The 24,021-nt window shown below is 47.2% G+C and overlaps 1 protein-coding gene across 4 annotated transcripts in view; it reads right to left on the bottom strand.

The window, feature by feature from the left end:
- The window catches only part of CAPN3 (calpain 3), a 50,313-nt gene that overhangs the window by 9,513 nt on the left and 16,779 nt on the right, over positions 1-24,021 (bottom strand). For 2 of the 4 annotated variants that reach the window (XR_009051330.1, XM_057721848.1), the window contains exons 2-13: positions 14,375-14,444; positions 12,763-12,881; positions 11,116-11,249; positions 10,218-10,386; positions 9,240-9,386; positions 7,368-7,451; positions 6,392-6,477; positions 4,208-4,285; positions 3,272-3,432; positions 1,895-2,064; positions 1,569-1,580; positions 716-924 (exon numbers count right to left, since the gene is read on the bottom strand). Coding sequence is in view for 3 of the 4 variants with exons in the window: in XM_057721848.1 (XP_057577831.1) it covers positions 716-924; positions 1,569-1,580; positions 1,895-2,064; positions 3,272-3,432; positions 4,208-4,285; positions 6,392-6,477; positions 7,368-7,451; positions 9,240-9,386; positions 10,218-10,386; positions 11,116-11,249; positions 12,763-12,881; positions 14,375-14,444 (1,439 nt within the window). In the remaining variant the exon portion in view is untranslated. Of the gene's footprint in view, positions 1-715; positions 925-1,568; positions 1,581-1,894; positions 2,065-3,271; positions 3,433-4,207; positions 4,286-6,391; positions 6,478-7,367; positions 7,452-7,889; positions 7,954-9,239; positions 9,387-10,217; positions 10,387-11,115; positions 11,250-12,762; positions 12,882-14,374; positions 14,445-24,021 lie in introns of those variants that run through there. The other 2 variants (XM_057721849.1, XM_057721850.1) reach the window with 2 other exon arrangements.

The following is a 24,021-nucleotide window of genomic DNA, read 5'->3' as shown; positions in this document are numbered from 1 at the left end:
CAGGTCATCTGGCTTCTCAGAGTCAAGTCGAGACGGACCTCAAGAGAACCCCAGGAACGAACATCGCCCACCACAGGCATCGTTCCCTGCAGCCACGTGCAGACACAGGGCTTCCTGTTAGCTTTTTCCAGATTTCCCCAAATGTATGACCCAACTACCTATCCATGGACCTTATGCTTCTTTTAGGGATGGATTTCAAAGTGGCAGGGCCTATGAACTCATCTCTGGTGACCAAGAGGGCAAGATGTGGCCTTGCTGGCTTCCCTGGTCATCCTAACCCTAAAAGTTCAATCACCCCCAACTGCCCCTATCCCTCTCCCCACTTTGTTTTTTCTCCCTATCACTTATCTAAATCTAATATACTCTATATACTTTTTCCTACACATTGTCGTCTCATGCTAGAACGTTAAGCTCCTTGAGGGCAGGGACTTCCTTCTGTGTAATTCACTGCTGTATCCTCAATGCCTAAAAGAAGAGTGCCTGGGATATAGCAGGTGCTCGATAACTATGTGTGGGGTGGATAGATGGATGGACAGATGGATGGATGTAGGGGAGATGTGGCCAGTGGCTTGGCAACAGCCTGGTCAACATATCCCAGGACTCCTGGAGGAGACCTGTCCAGCTGCCTCACACTTCTAATCTCTGGAATGGGCCATATGGGCTCTTAGGGACGGTTGGACAGGGGTGAGGGTGGGGGAGCCGGGCTGGGACTCACTCAGAGAGGTTCCTTTTTTCAGAGAAGACCCGGAGGATGAATTCCCCCTCCTGGTGGGGCTCGTAGGTGGAGGGCACAATGACGTACTCGCTGGGAGGCAGGCGGAAGCGCTGAGACACCTCCCGCATGTTGATGTAGGTCCTGCTCCTGGCCTTGGAGGCATTGTACAGGAAGAAGTCCTTCTGCAGGTGCTGCTTGTTCCCGTGCATCTGGGGGAGAGGAGAGCCCAAGGGACCTGAGCCCCTCGGGAGGGACGCCCTGTCCTGCTCACAGTTCTCCTCCAGGGAGTCCTCCTTCCCGACTCCCTGGTCACCCATTTCACAGTCATGACCTACCGACTTCTGATTCCCAAGGCCTCGAATAGCTCAACATCCCTGGAGCTCCCTACTCCATATCCTCTTCCTTTTCTGTTGTGATCCAGAAGTGAAGGTCCACTCTGTCATCCCCCACTCAGGGCCACTTACCAGAACTGCCACTGCTCAGCTCCAGATCACCTCCAGGCTGGGGAGGGACCCCAAAGAGGCAGAGGGACTGTGGCCGGGGTCTGAGGGAGGCAATTCCTCCACCCCAAAGAGGGCAGTCAGCCTCAGAATGTCTGTGTGACTGTGTGTGAGTGTGAGCGAGGGTGTGTGTGTGTGACGGTCTCTGACAGGAGGGGAGAAAGGGCACATCTTGGGGGGGGGGGGTGGTCAGGAGGCCCTGGGTCACCTGCTCTGAGTTGAGTAACAAGGGCAAGGCCCTCTCCTATCATAGTCCTGCCCACAAACCCCACAGGAGGCTCCCTGATGTGCCACAGATGGACACAGGACCCCAGGGAATGCTGCACACACTGCTGGCTGCTCCACTTCTATACCTCTTTGGGAACCTTGGGGAGAAACAGAAAAGGAAGATGCTCAGATTCCGTGGGTTTCAGATCTGAATGGGGGTGGTAAGCTTGCCAAAAGGGCATGCCAGCAATCACAGGGCAGATGCGGGGGTCTGACTCCCTGTGTACCTACCTGGACAGCCCCGGCCCCCTCCACCTCCCCTAGATGGGGCTTTTCCCACTCCTTACAAACTTATAAGAGGTTCTGACACAAGTGGGCCTGATATCAGGAGTTTTGTGGGTCACTGAGTATTGGGGAAGACGGGGAGCCCCCGAAAGCCCCCTCCATGAAAAGGTGGTCAGGGATGGTGTACCTCGTAGATGGCGAAGCCTATGGTGAAGAGGTTGGCCCCCAGCTTCCGGTCCTTCCGCCGGTTCTTCTGCATCAGGGCCACCAGGAAGCTGCAAATCACCTCGGAGTCGTCGGGGTCGTCATCCTCCTCCAGGAGCTTCAGGCGATACTGAGGGTTGGTCCAAAAAGTGTCTGTGCCCCAGCAAAAGGAATTATACACTCAGATCTGCCTCTCAGAGACAGGATAGGATGGGAGATGAGACAGAGTTTTGGAACCTATTTATCTCTATCCCCCTACATTTAGGTGCTCAAATATGTATGGCAAAAAATGATCCAGGCATTTGTCTAATTATTTGGTGTGTATGTGGTGGCGGGGTGGGGGTAGGCTTTATACCTTTATACAGATGGAGCTGCACCGATGGCTGTGTGGCTCCTCCTTCCTCTCTGAACTTTCATTCTCTGTCTTTGCTGATGGCTTCGCTTTCCTCACCTGCCCCTTCAGTGTTATTGGTCCCTGAGATTTGGTCCTGAGCCTCTTCTCTCACCCCATCATTCTACCTCCCTAGGCTGTCTTATCCACTCCCACTTTCTGACTGCTCCCTATGTGCTGGGGACGCCTGAGCTGCAGATCCCAGCCTCAGTCTCTCTTTTGACTCTCTCCCTTTGTCCCTTCTTTCTTTCTTTTTTCTTCCTCCCTCCCTTCATCCCTTCTTCCCTCCTTTCTTTCCTCTCTTCTTTCCATCCTTTCTTCCTTCCTTCCGCAAATGTATATTGAGTCCCTATCGGAGAGCCAAGTACCATTCTTATCTGTGCACCCAGTTCTCTATTGTGCATCTTCACCTGGATATTCCACAGGTGTCTCAGACTTCCCATGTCCCAGAGTAAACTCCTCTCCCCGCGAGCCAACCACCAGCTCCATCAAAAGCAAAAAACACACTGATATTTTTTCTCTTGTGTGTTTCATGTTACATTATTGGCACCATCTACTCAGGCTCCCAGAGTGGGAACCTTGAAATCATTCTTCCTTCTCCACACCACCCAATATTTTCTCCCCTCAACCAGACCCATCCTCCATGAGCAGTATGCCCCTCCTGACTTGGCCTAGGCTTTCCTTGTCTCCGACTTGAACTCTTTCAGAAGCTGCTAACTCAGTCCTCCACTGCCATCCTCAGCAGTATGAACACAGTCCTGTTCTGACCTAATAACCTGCTTAAAAGTTGTTACCAGCTCATTAATGCAAACTCCTCAGCATGGAGGTTTCCTTCTCAGTAAAATGGGGACAGTTTAATAACATAATGTATGTCTGGGACTTCGTAGAGACTCAGCCAATGCTAGTTAATATTATTCTACCCGGAACATTGGACCCTTGGACCCATCCCCCATCCAGAGCATCTCCCACCTGGGAAGTTGCGGCAGCCTCCGGCAGAGCAGCCCCTCACCCAGCGGCCCTCGTTCACGGACACCGTCCAAGTCTGAAGCTTGTCGGACTCCAGGGCATCAGCTGTGAGGTTGCAGATCTCCAGCTTTGTGAAATGGTAGATGAAATCATCATAGGACATCCTGAGAGGTTGGAAGAAGAGGGAGACCCATTTGGGAGGCTGGGAAAGGTAAGACTCCAGGGCTAACACAGCACAATGAAATAGTCCAGAGCAGCCCAGTCATGGTCCTAGAGAGGACCCCACGCTTCCTTTTTAGGGTCAGCACTGTCAGTTCTGATGTATCACTTGCAATAACAACTCAAACTCATGTGTTCTTGCTGGGAGAGCTTGGCAGCAATTCATTTCTCCCAAATATTACTGTGTGCCCCTCCAATGGGCTCAGGCACTGTGCCAGGGAAAGGGGAGATAGTCAGGGAAGGACAGACAATTAAGCAAAAGCAATTTTAAAGGTGATATCACAAATAAATTAATCCCAATCCCGAGGAAAACAAGGGGGTCCTGAGGAAAGTTCCCTTTCATCTGAGACTTGAAGGCTCAGTAGAAATGATCTGAGTGAGGGTGAGGGTGGCACTGAGTGAGCAGAGTAGGTAGAGCTTCCTCGGCTCAGAAAACAGCTTTGTGAAGGCCAGGAGGGAGCAAGTGGCTGGAGCGGTGTGCGTGGTGGAGCTGCACGGAGAGGCCGGAGCCGCGGCCTGCTGGCCCGGCCCTGGGCTCAGCCATCACCATGACCCTCGGGCTCCTCTCGAAGCCTGTCCTGCTGGGCTTCTGGCTCGAGTTAGAGGGCCCAGACGTCCCAAGGGCTGGCCTCTGAAAGCCTCTGTCCAGGGATGGAGGTTTGAGATTTCAGCCCCCACCCGTCCCTTACCCTGCAGGGTCCTCTTGGGTCCCGGACTCACCAGAACTCTCCATCCTCAGTGACCTGGTGCTGCAGACGGGCCTTCTCGTCCTTGTCCACAAAGCTCCAGTCCTTCCAACTGGAGGGAGAATGGAGGAGTTATGGAAAGAAAAAGAAAAGGAAGGCCTGGTCTGAGTTGGGACAGGAGGTGTCAGAGAAATAGGAATAAGTTCGGAGAGTAGCTTATCTCCAAACTGCAGCCAGTGTGAACCACTGAAATGCAAACCTGATGTGATTCCCTCAGTGGAAAACCCAGTAATTGCCTCCCACCACCCTCAGGATTAAGACCAAGTTCTTTAAATAGTTTATAAGGGCTTGACTCTTCTCTGGCTGAATCTTTAACCACTCCTCACACTATAAGGTTAGGAGCTGGGCTCTGGAAATAGGTAGACTGGGATTCAATTTAATCATACCAGTACTAGCTGTCACCTTGGGCAAGTCACTTCACCTCTCTCAGCTCCTGTTGTCTCAACTGCAAAAGGGAAATGATTATATCACCTACTCACAGGGCTGTGATGAGCAGGAAGTGAAATAGTGCATGCAAAACGTTGAGAACAGACCTGTCATCTAATAAGGAAGTGTCTGAGTTACTGAGAGAAAAAGCAAACATGTAAACTTCTCCTTCCTCCTGCAAAACATCCCAGCTTTGTGTTTTTAAAAACCGGGCAGTTTTACACTCTCTCTCTCCTGAAGAAGGAGAAAATAAAACACATGTGTGTTTCAGGCACGCGGAGGAGAATGAAACTAAACTGGTTGGTATCTGGAGAGGTTAGGGATTGAGGAAATGCTTGGAACCAGGGAATACTGAAGGGGAAATGGAGATTCCTGAGACCAGCAGGAGGGACACAGTGGCAGGGAAGGGAGGGGAAGGAGCCTCCTTGAGTGACTGAGGCTGGGCCCCACTTGTCAGCAGTCCCTGCAGTGGAAGTGTTGGCAGAAAGTGAGTTAAGGCCAGACCCCGAGATCTGAGACTGGAGGACACAGCAGTGTCCAGTGACCAGTGGAGTGGACAACTGCTGGGGCACCGAGGGCCTTCCCAGAACCGAGTGGCCAGTTCACATGTCCCTCCCTCCAGGAAACTTCTTCTACCTTCCTGTCCCACCCAAAGTAGGAGAAGGGCTCCTTCTTTGTGACCCTTACCATAGCATTTATCCCCATGATTCGTGTTTTTCTGTCCCTCCTACTGGACCTTAAAGCCTACAGCGCAGGGCCTACATCCCTGCCTTCATTTCTAAGTCCCCAGACAGTAGCATGGGGCCTGGCACACACTGCAAACGGAGGAACTTGGGATTTGTCACATGGATAAGAGAAGGGAACCGTAAAGAGACCGGGATTAGCACCTTGTCGGTCTGCTGAATGAGGCTGCCTGTGCTCTGAAGGGCCCCAGTGCTTAGACCTGTGGTTGGGATTCAGTAGTTGCTCAACGAATACTTGCTAAGTGAACGAATGGCCGAATGAACCAGTAATTATGGTGCCTGAGATGAGAGCCAGGGGCTGAGGGGCACACACAGCCTGGGTGTGGTCCTTCCCGGCTACGGAGTCCTGCTCGCCCCGCCTTGGGAATAAAGGGGCTCTAGGGCCTACCCTTCCCCCAGGGAGGCAGCCAGGAGCCAGCGATTGGGGTGGGACAGTACAGGCTTTGTGAACGTCCTGGAGCCTTCACAATAGCTTTCCCATGTGTGTTGTTTCTGCTGCCCCTAGTCACTTGCTCTCCGTGATAAGCAGTAAAGTTCTTTCAAAGGGCCTATGCATCTCTTTATGGGGACAGTGAGGGAGAGAAAATCTTAGCACTGGCGAAACACTCTCCAGACACGATCTCATGTCTCCTCATAACAGCCCACGGTTAGGTGCTGGTGTTGTTCCTCTTTTACAGATAAGGCAACAGAGATTTTCAGAAGGGAAGTCACTTGTCCAGTCCGGAGCCCTGCACCAAGACTCCCCTCCCGCCTGGGCCTAGCCCGTGCTTTCCAGACATCTTTCCTTTCCAGACAACGGCCATCCGCAAGCTCTCTGGGTCCCAGGTTCCCATGGCTCCGCTCCCAGCCCGCACCCCCTCTTCTCCTCTGCGGATCGTTGGTTTTAAGGGGGATTTTAGGCCAAGCATTTGCAGTACTCTTGTGGCTCGGTGCCCAACCCTGCCTTGCCCCAGGCCCTGCTGTCCCTGACTCGTGGGGCCCTCACCCACCTGTCACTCCAGGAGCCGTTCCACTCCACCTGGCCCCAGGGGTTCCGCAGCCGCACCAGCTTCACTTTCTCACCCTTGTACAGGGCCTTGAGCGAGGAGAAGAAAACCCTCTCGCTGTGGGCCCTTTCTGAAAAGGGGGTCTCCTGTCTTGGCCTGAGGGCTGGGACAGGAGTGGGGAGAGAATCCCATACAGGGGGCTGTCCTGCCTGGCCCTGGTCAAGGAGACGAATCCCAAGTTCCCTGTGGGATGCCAGGGTGACGGGTCCGAACCTTAGGACTGAGACTGGAAGAGTCAGGCTTGGCCGTCACCTTACCGTCTTCTAAGAAGTGATTTTCCCAGCGAACATCTGGCCATTCAGAGCTTTGGGGGAGGAGGCAGGGCATATAATGTAGGGCTCTGCTAGCACATTAGGTGTCTCTGCATGAATTAGAAAAAAAGCCCCTTCTGGCTGAGGAACTATAGAAAATGTCCCTTCTAGATGGATTAGTCCGAAAAAGGGACCCCTTCCTCCTGTCTCCTGCACGGGCTGCTGTAGACGACTGCCCCTCTCTGCCCATCCCTGTGACCAGGGCACCACTTGCCCAACTGTGCACAAGGGGCCTGACAAGGTTCCTGTCTCTGACGTGACCCAGTGAAGGCCAGGCATCCCAGTGGGAGCAAGACATTGGAACGGACTGTGAAAGACAAGAAACACAAGAGCCCGTGAAATCAACTTTATAAAACCAAAGTGCTTTCTATGTGTTCTTTGGCGATGTTGAGGCACTTGCTATCGTGAGCACTAAAAACACACAGACACTGAGGACCGTCTTGCGCAAGATCCACCTGCCAGTCCCAGCGGTCTCCCCCAGCCCCAGGCGCTCGGCCTGAGTGCCTGACGGGAGGCGAATTCTGCAGGTGTGAAGGGACACGGACAGCCAAGTCCTGACTTCGGGAGGTTCACCCAAGTCCCGTCCCGCCGAGGCCCGCCAGGCTCACCTCCTCCAGCCCAGTGACTGAGTAGGCGTGGCCTTTGACCAGCCCGCAGGCCATTCGTGTCTCGTACTGAACTGGAACGATCATCTGTGGGGCGAAACCCAGACCGCCTGTCAGGGGTCGCCGCCTGAGACAAAGTTCACACTGATTCACGTCCCAGGTTCTGCAAGGACGGGGACCCCTCCACGCCCTGGAAGTGCGCCTCCTGGCCGTGAGAAGACCCTCACTGTCCCTTTAAGAGAGCCAAGAGGATGCAGCCCGGACGCGTGGCTTCCCTCAAGCTGGTTCCCTGACCATCCAAGAGCAATGTGGGGGTGGGGGCACGCGTCGGGTGAGAGCGGGCCTGGCCCTCCTTTCTGGATCCCTTGGGGTCTTTCAAAGGAGGACGTAGGGGCAATGGAAGCTTGGAGCCTCTGGAAGCTTGGAGGATGGGGCTCCCCACTCCCTGAGCCCACCCAGGGCTGACGCTTCCTGGCAGAGAAAGTGCCTGAGAAAAGGGGGTTCGATGAAACATGCAGGTCTAACCTTTTATCTTTCATCCCCTCACCTCCTCCACACCCCACCTAGAGCATGTTCCAGGAATCAGAAGTCACAGCGCCCAGGGGAGAATGCTGAGGAGGCCAGAGAAGAGTCCTGCTCAGACATGACTGCGCCTCAGGGAGCAGGGGTGGCTCTTCCATTTGCGGTGAGCAGCCACAGGAGGTCCTTGGCAGAGGGGTAGGATCACCAAAGCCCAGGGAGCCCTAGACGGATCTCTGTGGCTGCCCTTCGCCTGATGGCATAACAGCTTTAAGAGGAGCAGCCGGGAGCCCCTTGCAAGGTGAGGGGTGTAGGACCCAGGCCATGCTGAATCGAAAGGGAGAGGGGCAGGAGATTCATGCATCTCTCAGTTCTAGATGGGGGGTGAGGAGGGGAGAGGCACTGGAAACGACTCTTGTGTCATTACGTAATGCATACCTAGCTATTTATTCCACAGCTGGCCACCCGTCCTAAGCAGATCATCATGGACAGACACAAAGATGTATCTTACAGGATGCTCATTGTAACATTTAAACATAATAGCCAAGAACAGAAAAAGATAACAACCTAAATTCCCAATAATAAGGTATTGGGTAAATAAATTATAACGTATCAGCATGTTGGAATGTTGTTCAGCCACTAAAAAAATGTTATAGGAGAGACATTAAGAATATAATTCTTATTAGCACATCAGGAATATAAAGCTAACTGAAATAAAAGCATGCTGTAAAGAGATACATGCAGGGTGACAGCATTTTTTTTCTTGTTCATGACAGCATTTTTAAAATAAAAATTTAGATTAGTGGTATGCATAGAAAAATACTAGGATATATACCAAATGTTATTATCTTTAGATGGGGAAAATATACGTTACTTTTTCTTCTGCTTTACTATATGGTGCGTATGACTTCTCAAAGTACTAGCATATGAGCTCCGGGGCAGGGGTGTGGAGAGCGGGGAGACTGCTCATTCACTAGATTCCAGAACAAAGGGGAGAGAGTTTTCTTTGCTGAAAGAGTGCCTAGCGCCTAGTAGGAGCTCAATAAGTATGTGTTGAATACGGAAATGAGCAAATTAGAAGGAGAGAAGTACTTTAAAGTAAATGAGCTCTCTTGTATTTCTGTCTGTTAATTTATCATCAGAGAAACTCCCACAGAGATTCCCTCCAACAGCTGCCTCCCCCACCTTCCTCAGGAGCCTTGAAGCGGGCAAGTGACTCCAACCCAGACCCTTGGAAGGCTCCAGGAGGCGCCCTTGTGTGAGGTGCTGGCCGCTGAGGAAGGTCTGACACCACAGCCAAGGGGGCCGGGTCATGCAGGTGGGAGGGATGGCCCTGACAATCGGAGGCGTACACACCCGGATCGGTCTGTCATCCGAGCATCCCTCAGGGATGAGGTCTGAGTCCCTGAGCCGCGAGTTATCCATATTCCTCACCATCCGCTCAATCAACTCCCCCATTTTCAGCCCAGAAGGAGAGGTTCCATAGGTCATGTTTGTGCCATCCTGAGGCCCGACGGCGAGGGCATGGGACAGTCCAGGAGAGGGAGAGAGGGCAAACAAAGGAGGGTGGCAGGAAGGGAAGAAGACAGAAAGAAGGGAGGGGACAGACACAGGACAAGAGGAGAGATAAGTAGAGCATGAATGGAGAGAAGATGGAGAACAGCACTGCAGAAAGAACACGTTCCTCCGCGGGTGCTCTATGCTGGCTCACCTTCCCAAACTCTCCCCTCTCCTGGGTGTACTAGGAGAGGAAGGAACAGGAATTCAGCTTGGGCCCCTTCCTCGGCAATGGAAATCGCCAAGACCGTTATACACTGAGCATGCCCCAGGAAAGCTGTGTCTCCTGGCCAGTCTGCCGTCCCCTCACCCTTGGCTCTGGTCTCAGTTCACACCGCTTTATTGCACAGGCTGAGTTTCTCCCAGATTACAGCACAAAGCCTGTGTCCTGAGTGAGAGATACAATCAAAGCTCGATGGCTGGGAGGCTTTCTTAGGGAACTGGTGGGCTCAGGGCCATGAGCCAAGTGCGTGGCTGGCTTAGCAGCAGCATGCTGGAACTGAGAAACAGCGGCCACAGAGGCCTGCACGGACATAGGCCTCTGGGCCTATTTCCACCCAAGTTCCAGGGCTTGGACTGTCCTTGCTCAATATCTTTACTGAAAACCTCCACAAACTCTTCTCCCTTAAGAAATTTCCAGTTTTCAAAGTTGATAACCAGTTCCACCTTCCAAAAGATTCACCCTGTGCCAGAGGAAAGGCCTGTGCTGCTAGTCACCGGGTAAGTCTTCCCAGTAGCTGGCAGCTCCCTGCCCTGCACCCCACACCCCAGACTTACATCAATAGAGCAGCCCATGAGGGAGCCCCTCTCGATGGCTTTCTTCATGATCTTGTACATGTCTCTGGGAGCATCCTTGATTTCAAAAAACTCTGTCACTCCTCCTGTGAAGTCCTCCATGGCCTCTGTAGTGTTCCCACCTTTCAGGGCTTCATACGAACCGTGGAGCCTTAGAGAGAGGATGAAGGCCAATCTGGGGTCTCAGGGTTCCAGGAAACATGACCCAGGTACCCCTGCCACCAGAACTTTACTCTTGGGTCCTGTGATGTTGTCTCATCCAATTCTCCAACAAGCCTGGAAGCTGTTGGAGTAGCTGCTATGATTCCCTTTCTTCACAATGGAGAAACTGACCTCCAGAGGCTAAGTGACCAGCTAAGGCCACAGAGAGGAGAAATGGTGGGATGGAACCCGCTGCTCCCACTTCCTGATGGTTCTCTTTCCACCACACCCTGAACCTGACGTAGGGCTCTGTTAAAGCCACTAGTAGCTGGGGTGGGGCTTCTAAGTTGAGGGACAACATGGCTTTATTCATATATTGCAAGCTCATGAGGTGGAGCCAAGCAAGACTCTGGGATCTGAGCTCCAGAGATAGAATGCTCTGATCCAGGGTTGTAATGCCACCAAGAAGGCAGAATTAAAGAGCTCACTATGGGAAGCTAAAGCTAAAGGTTTCCTATACACATCTTATTTCTACTCTTAGTGTTTTTACTTAGAGTCACAGCTGCCTGGACCAGATCTTCTCTGACTTTGTGTCACAGTTGAAGACACACACACACACACACACACACACACACACACCCATGTAGACATGTGTCCTCCTGTAAGTGAGACCTTGGCTGGATTTTGAGGTCTACCTCCTCGCCCCTAGCCCTGCCTCACAGTCTCAAGCACTGCTTACTTAGCATAAGCCTTCTCCAGCAGAGCACTCCAGAATTCATTGCGGTGGTTGGATTTGGTGAAAACCAGTTGATTGTTGTAAGTTGGCAGGCAGTCATCAATAACCACGTCCACCCAGTCTCCATAGCGCCAGAACTGCACAGAAGCGTCAAGCACAGAGTCACATCTTCAGATTACCATTGGGAAATGCATCCCTACCCCACATTCCTTAGCACCAAGCATCTTGCTGCTTGCTCATGTTATTCTGGGTTTGGAGTGTGTGAATCTTTCTCTAACTGGACTGTGAGTTCCTTGAGGGCAGGAAGTGGTTTACAAACCAGTCTCTCTTCCACACAGTCCAGCTCAGTATGGGGGATGGCAGGCGCTCCCTACATATCTGAGGGCTTGAGGTTTTCCTTCTTCTGCTCTGTAGGTCTGGGGCGGGGCCTAGGTTATCAGTATTTTTAGGTATCTCAGCTGATTCTAATATTCACTCAGGGTTGAGAACCCCTGGTGATGTATGATTTACATATTTGTTGATGACAAATAAGGTAGAAACTGCTGCTGAAGAAGAAGGGTTGACATGGAAAAGAAAAGTGACCCAGAACATACTCTACCTAAAGCAGGAGCACTGTCCTATCTGGATGATGTTCTTTTTTTTGAACAAATCAGTTTTAACCCAAGAAAGCCACGTGCCGTTTAATTTCCTTCTAATGACATTTTCTCCCCCATGAAGGAGAGGGCAAAACTCTGTCTGGTCTTTGTGTTTGTGATCCTTTAGATATCAGACCTTTTAAATATCAGAGGGAAGGGAAGTAGCTTGATGGCACAGGGAAGAAACAAACTTCAGGGCCCAGCTGCCTTGCCTGAGCTGGGACGGCAGCAGGACACTGATCCTGAACTTGCGGAGAAGACCCTTTCTGAGGTCTTCAGTCCTGGGATAGAAAAGACCAACTGATGATCTGGGTCAGCCCAGGACATTGGGAGCCTTCAGGGCTGGAGTCAGATTGATGCCTCAGAACCCCAACATCTGCTAGGTGCTCACATACAAAGCCCATTTCAGTTCTGGGCTGGCACAGGGTTTGGCTCTTTGCCAGGACAATTTGGATCCAGAAAGTTTCCGATGGCTGAATTGGTTCTGAAATCAGAAGTTCCATTGCTGGGCCGAACCAGAAGCCTGGCCCCCAGATTAACCAGACTTTTCTTCCAGAGGCTGGAAGGGGTGTGTGATCGTCTTGGTACAGATCTGTGTTTAAGGGACACAAGTAAGCAGGAGCTGCAGCCATGGACAGGATCTCCTTTACAACCTAAAGGGCCCTCTGGATTCCCAGTGCCAGTATCTCAGGGATTTACTTGAGAAGAATCAGCCGCCGGTAATAACACAGCAGCCAGCCAGCCAGCTGGAGAGGCAAAAATAGACCCACAGGCCAGCAAACAGGATATCCTCCATCCTTTCTGGGGCCTAGCGGAAGGTGTAGGGCTTTGAGGGTAGGAAGAAATAAACAACTGCTTCCTCACAGGCGTGAGGCCTGAAGGGGGTCAACTGCCCACAGCCGTGGCTGAGAGGGTAGGTGGGAACATTTCCTGGAGCCACTGGGACGTCGAGGCCGGGAGACCAGTGGTGGGTGGATGGCAGCTGGCCCTCTTAACTACACCCCCTTGACCTCACCTGGAAGTGAAAGATCCCTGCGTAGTTTTCGGTGAAACTCTGATCATGGGGTATGACCCGGAAAAGCAGACGCTTGTTCAGGGTCAGGCAAGCGATGGCTGCGAGAAACCAGCAGTCCCCTGCAGGTAAACACGTGGCACAGGTCACAGGAGGGCCCACACCTCCAGGGAAGAAGACGACTCCATCCCCATCGGCTGCTCTACTTCTCTGGAGAAGGGCGTTCACGTGGCGTTCACTGTTCCGCTTCCAGATCTGACCTTACAGAGGTGTCAGCCCAGGGAAGCAGTGTGATAGCAGTCCCTGGACCATGTGGTCAACAGGCTAAATTACTCCCTCGTGACTGGCTTTCCGGAAGGCGCTAGGCAATTCCTCCGTCTGAATATAAACTCAGACCTCCATTTGGACCTCAATGGCGACAGAGCAGTAGATGGTCGTAATTGGGTCATTCTTTCTAACACCTGCAGGAAATCTGCCTGCCCTGTACCTTTGCAACGTGAGTCCATTTCCTCTTCTGACCTTGGCAGAGACTGAGCATCTGAGAGCCATCAGTCCAGTCCATTTGTGTTGTAAGGAAAGCTAGCTAGTAGTTGGAGGTGACACTTTGCCGTGTGTGTGTGTGTGTGTGTGTGTGTGTGTGTGAATGCCCAAGGGGCAGGCCTGGAACACGAACAGAGCACAGACAAAACTAAACAAGGCCTTTGTTGTGCTGTGTGGCATATGACAGCATCTTTGAGACTGCAGTGGGGAGGCTGAGAGCTGCCACAGCCCTCTTCCCACCACTGCCCTCCCAGCTCCGCCAGGCAGCCAGCCTTTCCTCTGAAACAGGCCCAGATTATTAGCTCGCCCAGGGCTCTGTAGGCAGCCTTCCCTCGCGTGCAGGAACTCAGATGTCCAAAACCTCTTCAGCCTCTCTTTCTGGGGACAAATTGGCCAAATCCATTTGGTCTTGAGTGCCCTTTTCCCTCAAGTTTTAAATTGTGTCTGTCGATGTTTTCTCCAACTTTATTTCACAGAGCTTACCCGCAGTCCACATCAACGATGACACGTCCCAAAAAAGAGGCTGAGACAGAGGAAGGTCTGGTGGAGCAGCCAAGCTAACTAACCAGACAGAAAATTGGATGCTCATCCACATGGCAAATGTCATCTTTGTTGAAAGACTCCTTTAATACGGAGCTCTTCTGGGGCAATTTAAATAAGAGTTCGAGTTACCAAAGCACATTCTGTGAGCATGTAGAGTCTACGTGCCCAAGGGACATGCATGGTACTCCGACAGTTTCAAAGCTGCCTTTTAAGGAAGGTGGATACAGCTAAAAACAGGGCGTTTGTCTTGCTGACTAGGGTGTGTGAGTGTCCTGGAGACTCTGGAGAGGGGGCTGTGGAACGAGGCACACCTCCTGTGACACAGGCAAGGACTAGTAAGAAAGGTGGGAAGGACAGAGATCAAACGAAGCAATCACCGGCACAGGGATAAATGAGTTTAAGGTAATGTTATCAAAACCTCCTCCCCCAGATTCATTAAAAGCGAAACCAGATTATTGTCCCTTTAAAGGGATCACTCCTTTTAATCACCCCTTGATTGTTTGGCTAGATATGACCTGAGGGACTTCCTTACCTAGATCTCCTTGACAGATGTCAGTTCTGTTGGCTCCACCAACTATAAATCGGGGATTCTCACAAATTTCCTGTGAAACAAAAAGGAAATAATAAAGTAATGGTAGTAGTAGCTATTATTTACTGAGGTCCATATGTAGTACTGGCATCACATATCAGGAGTTTTATACAAACCACTCATTTAAACCTCCAAAAACAGCCAATGAATTGGATATTATCATTGTTACTTTTCAGATGAGGACACCAAGGCTCAGAGAGGTTAAGACACTTGCCCAAGGACATACAGCTAGTAAGTGAGAGAAGCCAGATACATGGCTACTTTTCCCACTGTTCCACACTGCTCCCTCACACTGATACACTGTCTGAGTAAAGATGCACCTTGAGAGGTAGGGCAGTGTGATTACTGTCACAGCTTTGGAGGGACAATAGAAAACATTCTCTTGCTTTTTTTTTCTATGGCAGGGAAAAGAAGTACAGGAGGGAAAATAAGGATCTTTCCCCCAGGACATGGTAACATAGTTATTTAGTATCAGCATATGTCCCAAGGGCCACAGGACTTGAGAGGTGGGGAGAGCCAAGGGTAAATTTGGTGTGGGCCTCGAAGGCCTCCCCATCTGTTGGCGGGTATGTTTCTTTATTGAAGCTAACCCACTATGACACCTCTGGCCTCGGCAGTTTTCAAATCCAGTCATTACCAAGTATGTGCATTCCAACAGAGGCCAACAGAGGGTGCTCTTGTTTTTCTCTGAATGTGTCATGCTTTGTTTTTTAACTTTTGAAATAATTGTAGATTCTGTGTTTTGATTTTAACACCGTTCTTTACAGCTTCAAGAAGCCTTGCTATCCCAGTGACACAGCCCTGTCTCTTTGTCTGTCTCCCCCATCACAACAAGCTGGTATACTCTCATGAGCTGAAGCTCCCTGCATTCAGGGATCTACGCCTCCTACTAGATGGAAAGTTATGCTTAGACCACACCACACATACCTCCAGCCTGAAGCTCTTAATACCAACGGAAGCTCTTAAACAACAATAATTTTTAAAAAGGTTACCTATAGGGGAGGGAAGGATTAAGGGGGTAAATACAGGGGTGGACGTAAAATTCTGAATATAACTGTTCGAAAATAGTTTTGCCTTAGGAACCATGTAAATTTTACAGAATTAAAAGCCAAAACTAAAGAAAAGACAATTTAAAAAAGCAATCTGGGGACTTCCCTGGCAGTCCAGTGGTTAAGACTTTGCCTTCCAACCAGGGATCGAACCCGTGCCCCCTGCATTGGAAGGCCCCCTGCATTGGAAGGCGAAGTCTTAAGCACTGGACCGCCAGGGCAATCCCTTTAGAGGTTTTTTTTTGATTTAAGTTAGCTTGAGTTGGGCCTCTGTTACTTGCCAGCTGAGACACTTTACTGAATGTCCTGCCCTGTTATGAGGAATATATTATAGAGTGACTCAAATACTAGAATTTTAGCTACACAAGGACAGATTTCTCTCCTTTGGTCTATAGGTTCAGAAGCACCCTCATCCCCCCACCTGCCACCAATTCCAGGGCTGACTACTTGGAAAGGCAGCAGCAACTGCACTGATTTCTCTTGCACCTGCTCGGAGGTCCAGGTATTAGAAGGGAGTTACAGTTTTTGCAGTAGTAGAAATGTCCCAATATACTACATTTACTTTTATTATTACCTCAGCTAAATCCACCAAACATTAATTGAGCTTCCAGGTATGTACAGGGCTGGGGGATTTAAGGATATAATAAAAATAGGAAATTGTCCCTGCCTGCCCTTCAGGAGACCCCAGTGTAGAGACCCTCAATTGTTTGTCCTCATGAGAGATGTCTGTTTGGTGAGGGTCGGTAACCAAACTTGTTGAGGGTTAATTCATAGAACAGCTGGATTGGCCTAGATACCCCTTCCCACCACCTACTTTCCTGGACTGTCTGAGATTTGTTTTTGTTGGTTAATATGAACAAAGGGTAAATTGTCCTGGCTCTGTCACTTTAGCTTGGGGACCTAGCTCTGGTTTGGCTATAATTTAGCATGGAGACTGGATCTGTCTGTCAGTGATGGGTTCCTAGCAACTAGCAACAGATGACCATTTCCTCAGTTTTTGAGTGCTGTGCTTTGCAAACATTTTTATTTTAATTGTATACCTCCATCATTAAAATATTCAGAACATGCAACTCTATGTGTTCTTATTAGTTTTAAATTATGTGTATGTTATTCTAACATACAATGTGCATTATACAGTAAACAAAAACATACACTTAAAAGGGTAGGCTCATATAGATATATGTAGGGACTTCTGCTTTCAGCTCCGACATGTAAAGAGCTTGGAAGTCATCACTCCCATCCTTACCACAAGAAAAAGCCAAACACCTGAAAAACAGGGACGTTGCGTGGATCCATCAGAGAACTGAGGTTGCAGGGCAACCCACCACCCTGGAATATGGACACACGTGAACCCAGAGACTTACAGCCAAGATCTGCTTATCTGGCTTCAGCCACAAACTGGGAGGAACACTTAAATGGTAACTTTGATGAATTTCTAGAAGCTGAGTGTGGATTAGCACAAGAGTGAGAAACTTCTGGAGGCCACAGTTTCGGGAGGAACCCCCAACCCTTTCATGGTTTTTATCTCCAAAAATTCAAAGTTCTCATGGTGAAGATCCAAGAAAGATCCCCACTACAGGGGAAAAGATTTTCCAGCCTTACCTATGTTCGGGGACGGTTATTACTCCCACTCCAGCCCCCTCTAGCCTTTCTTACCTGAGAAGGTAAAAGCTATACCAATGGAGAAACGCGTATGAAGGTCATAGCCCAGAGAGACAGGCCCATTAAAAGATAGAGCTTTAATCATTAGATTATAGAACACTTCCCCTCCCCCATCACACCACCACGTCAACAGGGCTCCAGTGAAATAACAGTGACTTACAGCTGAAAGAGCTGCAAGATATAAACTCTGATAAATATTTAGGAAAGCTCAAAGTCAAGAGAGGAGGCAAAATGGGACTTCCCTGGTGGCGCAGTGGTTAAGAATCCACCTGCCAATGCAGGGGACATGGGTTCTATCCCAGCTCCAGGAAGATCCCACATGTCACGGAGCAACTAACCCGGCGCACCACAAGTATTGAGCCTGTGCTCTAGAGCCCAGGAACCACAACTATTAAGCCCGTGTGCCTCAACTACTGAAGTTCACATGCCTAGAGCCTGTGCTCCGTGACAAGAGAAGCCACCGCAGTGAGAAGCCTGCACACCACAATGAAGAGTAGCCACGACTTGCCGCAACTAGAGAAAGCCCGTGTGCAGCAACAAAGACCCAATGCAGCCAATAAATTAATTAATTAATTTAAGAAAATAAGAGAGAGGAGGCAAAACAAGGTTATTATTCGAAGCTTCTGATACCTGCAGCTATAGGAAATAAACACAGCACAGCTTTTAGCCAGTTTAACATAAATCCTTATGCCAAAGGCTTATTTATCTCAGTTCTTATTATCCAAAACAATATGTCTGGCTTTCAGTAAAAAATTACAAGAGATATCAAAAGGCTGGCAGAAGCAGTCTGCAGAGGTAAAGCAAGCATCAGAACTAGATTCAGATATGACATAGATATTGGAATTATCAGGCAGGGAATTTAAAATAACTATGATTACCATGTCAAAAGGTCTAATGGAAAAAGTAGATAACATTCAAGAAAAGATGGGTAATATAAGCAGAGAGATGGAAATTCTAAGAAAGAACCAAAAGAAAATGATAGAAATAAAAGACAGTATAACATGTATCTGATGGGCTCATCAGTAGATTAGACATAGACGAGGAAAAAAATTCGTGAGATTGAAGATGAAACAATAGGAATTTCCTAAAGTGAAATGCAAAGAGAAAAATATAACAACAGCAAAACAGAGCAGAACATCCACCAACTGTGGGACAATTCAAAAGATTCAGCATGTGCATAATTGGAATACTAGGAGGAAAAAAAGAACAGAGGAAAAAAATATTCGAAGTAATAATGTCCAAGAACTTTCCAAAATTAATAACAGACACCAAATCACAGATCCAGGAAGCACAAAGAACATCAAGCAGCATAAATGCCCGCAAAATAAAACATAACTACACTTACACATATCATATTCAAACTGCAGATAACCAAACATAAAGAAAAGATCTTGAAAGAAGCCAAGAGAGGGAAAAATACCTTTGTTCTAGAGGAAAAAAGACAAGAATTATAGCAGACTTTTCTTCAGAGACCATGCAAGCAAGAAATATTTAAATTGATGAAATATTTAAATTAATGAAAGAAAACCCCACCAGCCTAACATTCTATATGCAGAGCATTTATCTTTCAAAACTGAAGGAGACTAAAGGCTTTCTCAGACAAATAAAACCACAGGGAATTCATTTCCAGCAGACTTGCCTTGCAAGAAATGTTAAAAGAAGCTCTTCAAGGAGAAGAAAAATTATATAGATAAGAAACCTGGACCTACGTAAAGAAAGGAAAAGCATCAGAGAAGGAATAAATTAAGGTAAAATAAAACTTTTATTTTTCTTATTCTTAATCTCAAGATAACTTTATTTAATGTAATAATAACAACGTGTTGAGTAATTATAGCATATGGATAAGTGAAATGCATGATAGCAATGTCATGAGGGAAGGAAGGGAGGAATTGGGAATTTTCTATTAGAAGGTACTAGACTACATACACAGTGGTATATGTTATTTGAAGGTGAAATCAGATCAGTTGTAAATGTATATTGGAAACTTTAGCATAACCATTAACATTTTTAAAAAAGTATAAATGATATACTTAAGAGAGGAGATAAATGGAATCATATAGAATACTCAGTTAAAACCAGAGAAGGCAGGAAAGGGGAAATGAGAGAAACAAAGAAAAATTGCCACAAATAGAAAGCAGTTATAAACATAGTAGATATTAATCCAAATATATCATAATCACTTAAATGTGAATGACATAAATACATCAATTAAAAGATAGAGATTATGAGAATAGATTTTTTTTTAAAGACCCAACTATATGTTATCTACAAGAAAATCACTTTAAAGACTCAGATAGCTAGAGAAGGATATACCATGATAACGCTCATCCGAAGAAACCTGGAATAGCTGTGTTAATTTCAGAAAAAGCAGACTTCATAACAAGGAAAATTATCAGAGGTAAAGAGATGCATTACATAATGATAAAAGAGTCCTTGGACAAAGGTGTCCAAGAAAACATACAATCCTAGATGTGGATGCACCTAAAAACAGAGTGTCAAAAGACATGAGGCAAAATTGATGTATCTGAAAGGAAAAGTAGACAAATCTAGTATTATAGTTGGAGACTTTAACACCCCTTGTTCAGTAATTATAGATCAAGCAGGCAGAAAATCAATAAGGATATAGTTGATCTGAATGGCACTAGCAGTCAACTTGATCTAATTAACATGTATAGACTACTCCATGCAACAATAGCAGAATACACATTCTGCCCTCAATATCACATGGAAGAGTCACTAAGATAGACCACACTCAGAGCTGTAAAACACACCTCAACAAGCTTAAAAGAATAGAAAACATACAAAGTATGTTTTCAGACTACAGTGGAATGAAATTAGAAAACAATAACAATAAAATAACTGGAAAATCCCAAATTATTTGGAAATTAAACAACACACTTCTACATAACACACAAGTCAAAGAAGAAGTTTCAAAAGAAGTTAAAAATTGCTTTGAACTAAATGAAAATATAACATCAAAATTTTGTGGGATGCAGTAAAACCAGTGCTTACAGGGAAATCTGTAACATTAAATGCATATATTAGAAAAGAAGAAATATCTGATATCAATACAATATTCTACCTCAGGACATCAGAAAAAGAACAAAAAATTTAAGCCCAAAGCAAGCAGAAAAAAGAAATAAGAAAAGATTAGAGCAGAATCAATGAAATTGAAAGTAGCAAAACAACAGAGATAATCAATAAAGCCAAAACTGGTTCTTTGAAAAGGTCAATAAAATTAATAAACCTCTAGCCATGCTAACCAAGGAAAAAAAGAGAGAAGACACCAATTACCAATATTAAAAATGGAGAGATCACCACTACTGATCCCATGGACATTAAAAGGACAACAAAGGAATACCACAGATACCTCTAAGCCCACAGATTTGATAACTTAGATAAAATGGACTAATTTCATGAAATACACAAACTACCAAAACTCACATGAGGACAAACAGACCGTCTGAATGTGGCTATACCCATTAAAGAAATTTATTCAATGATTAATAACCCTTCAAAAAAAAGCACCAGATCCAGATGATTTTATTGGTGAATTCTACCAAACATTCAAGGAAGAAATGATACCAATTCTCTACACTATCTTCCAGAAAAAGAGAAGCAGAGGGAACACTTCCTAACTCATTCTATGAGGCCAGTATTACCCTAACACCCAACCAGAAAAAGACATTGCAAAGGAAAACTACAGACCAATATCTCTTATGAAAATAGAAACCAAATCCTCAAAAAAAAAACTAGTAACTCAAAAACAACAATATATAAATGAAATTATACACTACAAGTATATAATTTACCTGGGACTTATTCCAGGTATGCAAGACTTGTTCAACATTTGAAAATCAATCAGTGTCATCCATCACAGCAGGCTAAGAAGAAAAATCATATGGTCATATCAAGTGATGCAGAAAAAGCATTTGACAAAATTCAATACCCAATCATGATAAAAACTCCTAGGAATAGTGGGGAATGTCCTCAGTTGGTAAAGAAATTTTACTTTTTAAAAGTTTTAAAAGAACTGCAATTATCTTCATATTTAATGTTGAGAAATGAGATGCTTTCCTCTCAAGATCAGGAACAAGTCAAAATATCTCCTCTTACCACTCTTACTCGACATCATACTGAAAGTCCTAGGTAATGCAATAAAACAAGAAAAGGAAATAAAATTTATAAAGATTGGAAAGGAAGAAGTAAACTGTTTATTCACAGATGACATAATTGTCTATGTAGAAAATCCCAAACAAATGACAAAAAGGAAAAAAAAAAACCTTCTGGAACTAATAAGCAAGCATAGCACAGCTGCAGGATAGAAGGTTAGTGTATAAGTCAGTTGCTTTCCTATATACCAGCAATGAACAAATGGAATTTGAAAAAAACAAAAACAAAACCAAACTCCATTTACAATAACACATACACACACAAAGAAAAATACTTTGGTATAAGTCAGTATGAACTTACATTTCACTTTTTATAAATACAGATAGTTAAATATAGAAACATAGTCATGTCTGGGATGAGCCCTGGGAATCTACATTTTAAACTGGCATCCCAAGGTGATTCTGATGCAGGTAGTCCAAAGACCACACTTTGAGAAGCACAGAGTAGCTGAACACAGTTGAAACAAATGGGCTCCTCAGTTGAGGGCAGTAAGGTACCCTTGAGCAAACTGCTTCTCCCTGTGTGGAGTGTGGCAGGTCAACATGGACTTTTTGGTTTAAACAGAAGTGATACATCACTAATGAACCAGCCTTAGGCAAAAAGTTAAGAAGGCAAATCTCCAGCCTCCAGCAGCCTCCTATTTCATAACTGTTCACCACCTTCCATGGAACTCTCCTTGAAACTGTGAGCCCTAGTCCTTTTCACCACTCCACTTTCCTTCCCCCAGAATACCTGCTCTCGAGAAGAGACATGATAATCAATTATTCCTTACTATGAATTTGTCAGTGCATTAGCTCTCTGAAAAATATTTACAGCCTCAGGGATCTATAAAGTATTAAATAATCTCTAGTGCAGGAATAGAAAATAACGGCTCCAGTTTCAGGAGGAAGTAGGAAAGTATTTTGGGGGGCACATGGGTAGGAGAATGTCGATAAGCCACTTGCTCAGATCCGGGATCCTTGGCCTCAGGCTCTGGACCACTTGGCCTCCCGTCCCCAGGAGCTGTCTCCTGAAGCCCCGTCCCTCTTATCCCTACCTTTGGCCTTTTCCACGTGATGGCCTTCATCTTGGTTTTCTGGCTCAGCTCATGGGAGCCCAGGGACTGAACACCTGCTGGGAACACACGGTCTTCAAAGAGGCACTTCTGAGCCAGGCACCGTTGTCTGAGAACAACAAAATCCTGCCCCTCATACTTGAGGGGCTGTGTGGCGGTACCCTCTCCGTTTCTCCTGTCCCTCTCCCGGATCACACGGTCACAGAAGAATCCTGGCAGCAGGTAGGGCATGGTGACCGCTCAGGGAGTGGAGCTGGGCCTTCACTGTGGCCTCTTTCCTGCTGCGCCCTCAGTCCAGGCCTAATCCTCTCGTGAATGGGCCGGAGCCTATATAGCTCCTCCACCCTCAGCAGCGCGATGCAAATGAACACAGCCCAGAGAAAGGCTGTGGTCAGAGTCAGCAGCTTTGGCTGGAGGCCTCTGAGCCCACGGTCAAGGGGCAACACCATGCCAGTCAGACAGGGAGCCGGCAAGGGGAGCGAGAGAGCCAGGGACAGCCCCAGGACAGGCCACAAGGCCTGCAGACCTTCAGGCTACCTCCATCAGCCTTGCTGGGATTCTTTCTTTAAAAAGAGAAAATATAGTTACAGAGAGGCTTACCCTGCCTCAGCAAAAGGCATTCATGCCTTTAACACTGGCGGCCAAAGGGATATAGCATGGGGCCTTCGAAACATGCTGTATACACTAATCCTATACAGGCTGCTGAATGCATAGGAGGAATCTGCTCCAGGCCATTGTCTGAGGGTAATGAAGCCTTCATTCTCCTGATGTCCCTGTCCCATCCCCCCAAAGACCTTGACTGGCCATTTAGGGATTCTAATCTGTGAGAGGGACCCACAGGGTAAGTAGCTTGACCTCAGATGAGAGTCCCTGTTAGAGTGGGTCCTAGTGGCAGTGAACAGACATCCACGGTTGTGCGTTCGGGACCTCTGAGGCAGAGAGCATGGTGGACGGGGAAGGAGGATAAATGCGTGTCAGAATTACATTCACAAGAAAGCTCAGCTTTTTCAAAATCTCACCATGCTCAAACTGGCAACTCGAGTGTAAGCGCAGGGAGCTTACTCAGGTGGAAACTCGGTTCTGGCAGCCTGCCCACGTGCTCACTCTTGCCAGTCTTTGTCTACTCCGTGCTTCTCAAATTATGGTCTTTGGACTACCTGCATCAGAATCACCTGGGATGCAAGTTTAAAATGTGGATTCCCAGGGCTCACCCCAGACCTAAGGATTTAGATCCTCTTGGTAGGGGTCTGGGGACTCTGCAATTTAAATAAGCACATCAGGGGATTCTACGTTGACTAGTGTTTGAAACCATGACATTGGCTTTCCAGGATACTATAATAGCTCAAAGTAATTTTGGGGGTCAGTTTCTTTACGAAATGATTTTATTTTTATTCAGTTTACACATAAACAAAGTTTTAAAAAGTCAAACAAAAGTTGCCTAGAGGAATGGCAGTCTCTTAGCCTGCAAAATCTCTTAGCCCACAGGGACGCCACTTTTAATTCTTTTAGCTTTCTTCTGGTATTTACTTCTATATTTCTAAATAACATGCTTATATTATTACTGTTTAATTTATGATTTTTAGAAAGTGTCAATAGAGTTCCTATTTGGGGGAATGAGATTTAGGTTTCTCACATTATGCTCTGCCCATCAT

This window comes from Hippopotamus amphibius, chromosome 2 (assembly GCF_030028045.1).
Source record: "Hippopotamus amphibius kiboko isolate mHipAmp2 chromosome 2, mHipAmp2.hap2, whole genome shotgun sequence".
Taxonomy (NCBI): domain Eukaryota; kingdom Metazoa; phylum Chordata; class Mammalia; order Artiodactyla; family Hippopotamidae; genus Hippopotamus; species Hippopotamus amphibius.
This window is presented reverse-complemented; position numbering and strand designations above follow the sequence as displayed.